The 8,817-nt window shown below is 45.3% G+C and overlaps 1 protein-coding gene, 1 long non-coding RNA gene and 1 pseudogene across 2 annotated transcripts in view; 1 reads left to right on the plus strand and 2 right to left on the minus strand.

Annotated features, from left to right (window-relative positions):
- Positions 1 to 1,081: 1,081 nt before the first annotated feature.
- LOC106149882 lies at positions 1,082 to 3,309 on the minus strand. Its single transcript, XR_001236340.1, has 2 exons — positions 3,269 to 3,309; positions 1,082 to 1,228 (listed from the first exon to the last, which is right to left on the minus strand). It is a non-coding gene; the product is annotated as an uncharacterized LOC106149882 (long non-coding RNA).
- Positions 3,310 to 6,839: 3,530 nt separating this feature from the next.
- LOC102010338 lies at positions 6,840 to 7,961 on the minus strand (annotated as a pseudogene).
- Positions 7,962 to 8,551: 590 nt separating this feature from the next.
- Positions 8,552 to 8,817, plus strand: part of Cct6a (chaperonin containing TCP1, subunit 6A (zeta 1)) — a 12,976-nt gene continuing 12,710 nt past the window's right edge. Inside the window, exon 1 of the mRNA XM_005396698.2 lies at positions 8,552 to 8,787. Coding sequence (XP_005396755.1) covers positions 8,651 to 8,787 — 137 coding nt within the window. The 5' untranslated portion in view covers positions 8,552 to 8,650. The remainder of the gene's footprint in view (positions 8,788 to 8,817) is intronic.

Consider the following 8,817-nt stretch of genomic DNA (forward strand, 5'->3'; position numbering starts at 1 on the left):
AAAAAAAAAAAAAAAAAAAAAATCAATGCGCAGGTTTTTGTGTTAATCTAAGTTTTCAACTACTTTGGGTAAAACTGATGAGCGCAATTACTGACTCAGATAGTAACAGCATAGTTAGGGTTGTTCTGCTCTGAAGAAAAATGAAATTGTGTCATTTGTAGGAAAATAGATGCCACTGGAGCTCATCAGGATAAGCGAAATAATCCAGAATCAGAAAGGCAGGTCTTACACATCTTCCTTAACATGTGGACTCTAAAAACAGTTGATATTAGTATATTTTTATACATATTAAAGACTTTCATCTCAGGGCAACTGGTATATACACACATTGCATCTCGATCCTTTCTACGTTCCCTTCCCCACACCCCTTCTTGTCTCCTCGTCCCTGGATCCCTTCCCACCCTATCAAAGAGCCAACTCCGCTTCATTGATCAGAAGGGAGACCCTTATTAGACAAGAGGAGCCAGGCACTTGGGAGACTGAGGCAGGAGGATTGTTGCGAGTTCGAGACCATCCTGGGCTACAAAGTGAGCTCAAGACCAGCCTGAACTGCATAGCGAGGCCCCTTCTCAAAAAAAAAAAAAAAAAAAAAAAAAAAAAGAAATCCAAGACAAGAGGAACAGAATGGGGGAGGTGACAGAGTGTAACAGGGGATAGATATGATCAAAATACATACACATTTGAAAATACCATATTGAAGCTCGATATTTTGTAATTTTTTTTTTTTTTGAGACAGGGTCTCCCTATGCAGTTTAGGTTGCTCTTGAACTCACTATGTAGCTCAGGCTGGTCTCAAACTCACAGTAAGCCTCCCAAGTGCTGGGCTTACAGGTATGCACCACCACGCCTGGCAATGTTTTATAAAATTAATGGACACTAATAAAAATATATTTAAGGAAGAGTCTGGTGTGCTGGCACTTACCTACATTTCCAGCACTTAGGAGACTGAGGCAGGAGGGTCACTACAAGTTCAAGGCCAACTTGGGCTACATAGTGAGTTCAAGGCCAGCCTGAACTGCACAGTGAGACACTATCTCAAACAAATAGACAAACAAACCATGAATTCCAATGGAACAGAATATAAGAGTGGATTAAACAGGAATTTATTGATTTGACAACATTTTTGGAACACTTGACAAGTACACCAGTGGCTGAGACAAATCCACAAAACAATAATAATAGTTGAGGACTTTAACACACCACCTTCAGCAAGGGATAGATCAGCAGACTGAAAATCAACAAAGAAACAGTAGTGTTAAATTACACCCTGGACCTAAGGGGCAGCAGACATCTTCAGAACATTCCATCCGGCAGCTGCTGAATACACAGTTTTCTCATCAGCACGTGGAAAATTCTCCAGGAAAGACCATACGACAGTTCAAAGAGCAAAGTCTCAACCAAGATTTTATAACTGAAATCACGGGAGGAAGGGTCTGCTCAGAGGGAAGGCATTTGCCGACCAGACATGAGGCCCTGGTTTGACCCCCGGCACCACCCACACACACCAAAAAAAAAAAAACAACAACTAAGAATTGAAATATATTTTTTCAACCGCAACACAAGGAAACTAGCAATCAACCAAAAGGAAAAATCTGAAGCGCCTGCCTGGCAAGTGCAAGGTCGTGAGTTCAGTTCCCGGTACCGGAGAAAAACCAAAAAAAAAAAAAAAAAAAAAACAAACCAAAAGGAAATATCTGGAGACTATACAAATACATGAAAATTAATATTTTTTCCCTAGAGATCAAATCTAGGGACTTGCACATGTTAGGCAAGTGGTTTACCATTGAACTACACCCCCACCTCGGATTTACTTACTTTTGAACAGCTAATGGATTGAGGAAGAAATCAAGAAGCAAATTTAAAAAATCTCCTGATGCAGACCAGGCATGGACTACATGCTTTTAATACCAGGCTGTAGGAGATTTCAGTGGAAGAATCACAAGTTCAAGACCACCCTGGAGTACATAGCGAGTTCAAAGCCAATCTGTGTTAGTACGTTAACAGTATCCCTTAATTATTGCGGGCTGATCAGGCCTGCAATCTCCCAAATGAGTGGACAGTGAAGGCTTAAATAAATGAGACAACTGAAATGATTTCAGGGCTCCAGGAGGGTTCAACCCTATTACAGACCTCGAGGTTCTTTGGGTTGACACCAAGACTTCCCTGAGCGGCCTGTACTTAGGGGGATACTGAAGAAAATGCAGAAATTTGGGAAACCCTTTACAGAATTCTCCAAGTAATACTTCTGCTAATTTAGGAGAATTAAGTGAACTCCAGGAAGGCCTTCACTGAAGGAGTGAGATGCCTACAGCTACGCCTCCTCTTAGCTAATGGGGGTGGGAGCCACATGTCCTCCGCTGTGACCTTATCTCGTCCTCTGAGGCCTCATGGCTTCACCCACCATTACAGGCCTCAGTAGGGCCCAGTGACTCACAAGGAAACACGAAAAGCCAATTGATTAATATTAAACCCTGCTCAGAGCTGCTTCATAGTGGTCTCCATCACTGTACTACATAGTTAAACCCTGTCTCAAAAAGCAATCAAGGGGGCTGGGGATTTAGCTCAGCGGCACAGCATCTGCCTGGCAAGTACAAGGTTGTGAGTTCGATTCCCAGTACCAGAAAAAAAAAAAAAATTAAAAAATTCTTAAAATAAATGAAAATGGGCAAAACATATCAAAACCTAGGGGATACAGCTAAAGCAGTACTAAGAGGCAACTTTATAATAATGAATGTCCACACACAAAAAAGTACAAAGATCTCAGATAAACAACCTTGGAGTATATCTCAAGAAAGTAGGAAAATAAGACCAAACTAAGCCCAAAATTAGTAGAAGGAAAGAAATAATAAAGATAATAGTAGCAGCAATGAGAGACTAAAAATACATACAAAAGAAACAACAACCTGGATTTTTGAGAAAATAAACAAAATAAACAGCTAGACTAAGAAAAACCTCAAGTAAATAAAATCTGAGATGAAAAGGGAAACATTTAAACTGACCACAGAAATAAAAAAGATCATTAGAGATTACTAATGGACAACTAATGCCAATAAATTTAATAATCTGTCTATAGGAAGTGGATAAATTTCTAGATACATTATGGTATACTTGACTAATACTGAATAATAAATAGAACATGAGATCATTCCTGAGAATATTTCCATAATAAAAAGCCAACCAAGACCAGGTGGCTTCCAAAAATAGATGTAGCTCCCTGATGTATACCCTTTTGGTTCTTTATTTACTTACACATAGTTGGAGGGCATACCTGTAATTCCAGCATTTAGGAGGCTAAGGCAGGAGCATCACTGCAAGTTCAAGGCCAGCCTGGGCTACATAGTGAGACCCTGTCTCAAAAAAAAAGGAAATAGTGAGATGAATCTTTTGCATATGGAAAGGGGATGAAGAGATGAAGGGAGGGGGGAGGGGGGAGGGAAGGAAGGAAAGAGAAGAGGATGAAAAATGAATTATGATGTGTGATGTCCATGTTCCAACTCCCCTTGAGGAATGTGATCATTATGGGCTGCAAGCATGCTTTAATAAAAATTGGAAAAAAGAGGCTTTATAAAAATATTTTAAAACTCAAAGAAAAAAAGAGTATCTATTTATGTATCAAATATGCTTTCATCATTCTATTAACTCTGCAGTGCTGGGGAGATCAGACCCGGGACTTAGCATATGAACGCTCTGCCACCGAGCTACACCTCAGCCCCATGCTGATCACCGCTACACCAATTTTTCAAGTCTTGTTTTTTTTTCTTTTCTTTTGAGACAGGTTCTTGCTATACAGTTCAGGCTGGCCTTGAGCTCACTTTGTAGCTCAGGCTGGTCTCAAACTTGCAATGATCCTCCTGCCTCAGCCTCCTGAGTACTAGGATTATAGGTGTGCGCCACCATGCCCGGCAACAGTCTTGTTTTCTGTGACTTCCCTATCCTTGGTCTTCTCCCCTAGTTCATCCTCCATTCCTCCTCCAGGGTGATCTTCTTTTTATTTACGTACTTATTTTTTAATTAATAACACTTATTGGTACATTTTAGGGATACATAACGATCGCATTCATCATAGGGAGTTCGTACCAGTACATGGCACAACTTGATTCTATTCCCAGCCCACATCCTCCTTTCCTCTCCTTCTTTACAAAAGTTTTGTTTCCATTTTTTCCTTCCTTTCTCACCATTTTTTTTCCTTTTCCCTTCCTTCCTTTCCCCCTCCTCCAATCCAGGGTTATCTTTATCCAGGTTATCCTGAGGAGTCCCACTACTGGTCCAGTAATGAGGGCTGGTGGGAAACTTATTCCCCAGACCCGTTTCCTCTCCCATTCACCCTGCATACCTGCCTTTCTCTAGATGGGCCGGCCCCTCCGCTGTTGTCCTTGGCCCAGAGTGACTTCGCTGAGCCCTCTTTCCCTGCAACACGGGCATCGTATCTGGAAATTCCATTTGAAACTTACCTCCTCCACCAAGCCCTCACTGATGCTGAGTTAGTAGGCGTGAGCCAGGTGTTGGTCTACAGGGAGCAGGAGGCGCGGGAGGTGAGATCAGCCTGGTCGGCACAGTGAGACCCTGTGTCAGAATAAACAAGTGAAAAGGACTGAGGATGTAGCTCAGTACAAAGGCCCTGGGTTCAATGCCACCAAAACAATGGCGAGTGAAGATGGGGATACAGCTCAGCACCTCTGGGTTGACCCAAACAAAAAAACCCCAAAGTTCAAAGCTTTGTGATCATAGCATTTCACTCATCTTTTAAATATAGCACCTTATCATTCACTTGTTTATACATTCACCTACCTAACCAAGCTTTGTGCTTCTTTGAGGATAAAGAATGTTTGTTTTTCTACCCACTGGGTGGAGATGGGGGATGGAAATTGGGATGGGGGCCGGGCATGGTGGCACATGCCTGTAATCCCAGCACTCAGGAGGCTGAGGCAGGAGGATTGTTGTGCGTTTGAGACCAGCCTGGGCTACAAAGTGAGCTCAAGGCCAGCCTGACCTGCATAGCGAGACCTTGTCTCAAAAAGGATTAAAAAAAAAAAAAAATTGGGATGGGGATGGAGGAAAGAAGTCCTCAGAGTATTCCAGGCTAAGACAAATTAGATAGACTGTTCTAAGAACTGAAGTTTGGGATGAGCAGAGGATAAAGTTAAGAGAAAGGGAGGATGATGAGCTTAGAGAGGCAGGTGCAGGCTGTGCCAGGCTCTGGACCCACATAAAGGCATTTCGAGTTCAGCCTCACGTCCCAGAGATACCTGAGGGACCATGAGCAGAGCAGTGACATGAGACTGCTCTAGCAGGACCATGGACAATAAATGCAGGGCAGCTTCCAGGGCACTATAATAGTTAGCCAATCAAGAAGTGAAAAGTTAGCCAATCAAGAAGTGGCACACACCTGTAATCCCAGCACTGGGGAGGCTGAGGCAGGAGGATCATTGCAAGTTCAAGACCAGCCTGGGCTACAAAGTGAGCTCAAGGCCAGCCTGAACTGCATAGTGAGACACTGTCTCAGAAAGACAAAAAATAAAACAAAACAAAACAAGATGTGATAAGGACTGGTACGGTTTGTGTGTGGACGTCCCCCAAAATCTTATGTGGTCAGAGGGGTGGGCTTTTTGTTGGCAGCTGAATGTAGAGTTTGTGATTGATTCATGGTCTAATGAGGGGATTAAAGAAGTGAGTGCTACACTCACCCTAGAGCAGGTAGCCTGCAAGCACCATAGAGGACAGAAACAGGCTTGTTCCCTGCTCCTGTTTTGTTGCTTTTGGTGCCTTCCAGGTGCCACCCTGCCTCGGAGCCAGTCGATTGTGGACTGAAACCTCCGCAAACTGTGAGCTAACTAAACCTTCCCCTCTTTAACTTTGGGAGTTGGGTGTTTTGCCTCAGCAATGAGAAAAGTAAGACGAGGACCTAGGTTTGGATATCGGAAATGGGAATGAAGAAAAATAGAGATGATACCGAAAAGTGAAACATACTCAGGGCGTTCAGTATTTGGGTATAGGGGCTGAGGCAGAGGGAGGAGTCAAGGGGGAAAGCAGGTTTTTGTTCTCCCCTAATACATCAGTGTGACCTTGAGTTGGTCATTTACCCTCTCTGCCTGTTTAATCATTTCTGAAACTGGTTTAATAATATCTGACCTATCAACCATTCTTGAGTGAATTCAGTGAGCTAGATATGGTGGCACATGCCTGTACTCCCACTTAGAAATTACTGACATATCTGTTGGTTGTTTTTTTTTTTTTTGTACCGGGAATTGAACTCAGGACCTTATGCTTGCCAGGCAGGTGCTTGTGCACTGAGTTATATCCCTGGCCCCTACTGACATATCTGAAGGAGTTTCTGTGTGAAAATTTTTTGGATGATATAGGCAGTGGTGGCAAACCTATGGTATGCATTCTGTTTTTAAGACACAAGATGTTAATGTGTGACTTGCTTTTGCTAAACTAAAACCTCGGTATTAGGGTTTAATTGCAATGTCGGCACTTTGTGATGAGTGGACTGTGGATCGCAGGTTGGGCACTTGGCTCTAAAAGGTTCGCCACCACTGACACAGGATGTAATGCTTCAGAGGCTTAGATACACTGAGTTCTTTTGCTCAACCATTCCTCATGTCCGCTAGGTAACATAGTGGACTTATCTCTAGTCCCACTGTCCGGTGCCTCCCTCACATGAGATCTTACTTCAGCATTATCACACAAAGTGATTACATTATACAGCACCTCCAAATCACTGTTAAATGTAACAGTGGGTTCGTTTCTGTACTGTTCCAGGAGCAAGGGAAGTTTCCCCAATGATTCTCAGGTTGACAAATTTGATTTTCTAAGTATTTTCCACAAAAGGACAGCGGCTAAGTCCAAACACGCCCAAACAAATGTTCCCTTGGTGGGCATTCCCTGCGACTCCAATCGTTTGTAACCCACGGGGAGAAGCATGTTGCAGTCCATGGGAACCTGAGAAGCAAACGAAGGCCCGCAATTTCTGCTCCACGATAGTCTATCGCATTTTGTTCCGTTGCGCAGTAATAAAACTTAAGCTTGACACCACGCTGGACGTGCTGTGGCCCCCGCTCATCCTTCCGTGGTCCCATAAAAGGATTCTGAGAATTGACAAGTTCAAAGAATCAGTGACAAAATTCTCCTAGCGAACGAAAGTCAACTTTTGCACTTTAAAAGAAAGTCTTCTTATGCGTGCTGTTGAGAGTTGGAGGTCCTCTTTGAAAATGGCTCTGGTATTTCCTTCAGTTCTGAGTTTTGATTGCTTCTCCCAGTAATCTTTTGCATGCTGTTTTGCAGTAGTTGGAAGTGTAACAACCCTCTCTGTTGCCAAGTACTTAAATATAACTTCTTGGTGGACTTTTTTACGCCTCAGAAGTTCTTCTATACTTTGACTACACACTAATACTGAGAGACTAACAGCTTGGCGGTCCTCGGGCTGCACCAGGTGGTTGGTGACTGTATTGCACACAGCCATGATCTCGCCGCTCGCTGTCCAGTAGAGGGAGTAGGTTAGACAGCCTTCCCTGTGAGTGACAGCCCTGGCAACTCGACTTCCTGGGAAGTAGGGAGAGGACCCTGCCAATAATGTTGTTCCTACCGCCCACCAGGCCTGCAGCTCAAATTTTAACTGAATCCTTACAAAAGACACCAAAAGGCCGGGCGTGGTGGCGCACGCCTGTAATGCCAGCACTCGGGAGGCTGAGGTAGAAGGATCGCTGTGAGTTCTAGGTCAGCTGGGGCACATAGTGAGTTCAAGGCCAGCCCGAACTGCATAGTGAAACTCTGTCTTAGAAAAAAAAAACACACACCAGTGCTCAATTAAGTCTGAGTTTTCAAAACTGCCTGGGGATCCGAGGCCTCGGAAGCGACCTAAGTCCTATGGAAGGACTAATTCTTGATTCTCTTCAATTCCCATATCAACCCTGTCGCTTTCTAAACCGATTTAGCACTTGCTACCTTGCATTACAGTTCATCTTCCCTTGCCTTAAAACGCCCTAAAGCCGGGTATGGTAGTGCACTCTTGTAATTTCAGCACTCGGGAGGGAAGCTGAGGCAGGAGGATTGCTAGAAGTTTGAATCCAGTTGGAACCACAAAGCAAGACGGTCTCAAAATACACTGATACTGGAGAAGGGTACTTATGAGATTCACACGTGTCCCCACACAACCCAGCACACCATCAAACACCTAGTGTATGGTCGAGAAAACCAATTAAAGAGATAGGGGAAGCCAGGGAAGGAAATCAAGGGCAAGCCTGTGAAGGGAAAGACCCGTCCCACACCCTACGCGCTGTGGCCTCACGCCCTCTGGTCACGCCCAGACACCCGGGCCGCCAGCCGCCTAGCGCGCACCGCAAACATCCTGGTGTTTCGGGCCGCAGCCCGGGTCCAGCGGCCAGCGATACAGGACCCGCTACTAAGCCAGACGGCAGCCGAGCAGGCTCCGCCCACGCTTAATGGCGCCCAGCCACAGGTGCCGCACTGCCGCAAGCCAATGAGCACCCGCGTCGGGCCCTCTGGCCAATGGCGGCGAGGCGTGGGCACGCCGGGGGCGGGCCGTGCGTGCCAGACTGTTCCAGAAGACCCGGATAGAACCTCTCGGCCACGCTGAGCCGGGGCGTTGTGCCGCACGCTGCTTTCCGCTTCGTCCTGAGCCCGGGCAGCGATGGCGGCCGTGAAAACCCTGAACCCCAAGGCCGAGGTGGCCCGCGCGCAGGCGGCGCTGGCGGTTAACATCAGCGCGGCGCGGGGACTGCAGGACGTGTTGAGGACCAACTTGGGGCCTAAAGGCACCATGAAGATGTAAGGCGGGGCCGGCGGGAGGTGCGGGGC

The sequence above is a fragment of the Chinchilla lanigera genome, unplaced genomic scaffold (assembly GCF_000276665.1).
Source record: "Chinchilla lanigera isolate Chin_1 unplaced genomic scaffold, ChiLan1.0 scaffold00055, whole genome shotgun sequence".
Taxonomy (NCBI): Eukaryota; Metazoa; Chordata; class Mammalia; order Rodentia; family Chinchillidae; genus Chinchilla; species Chinchilla lanigera.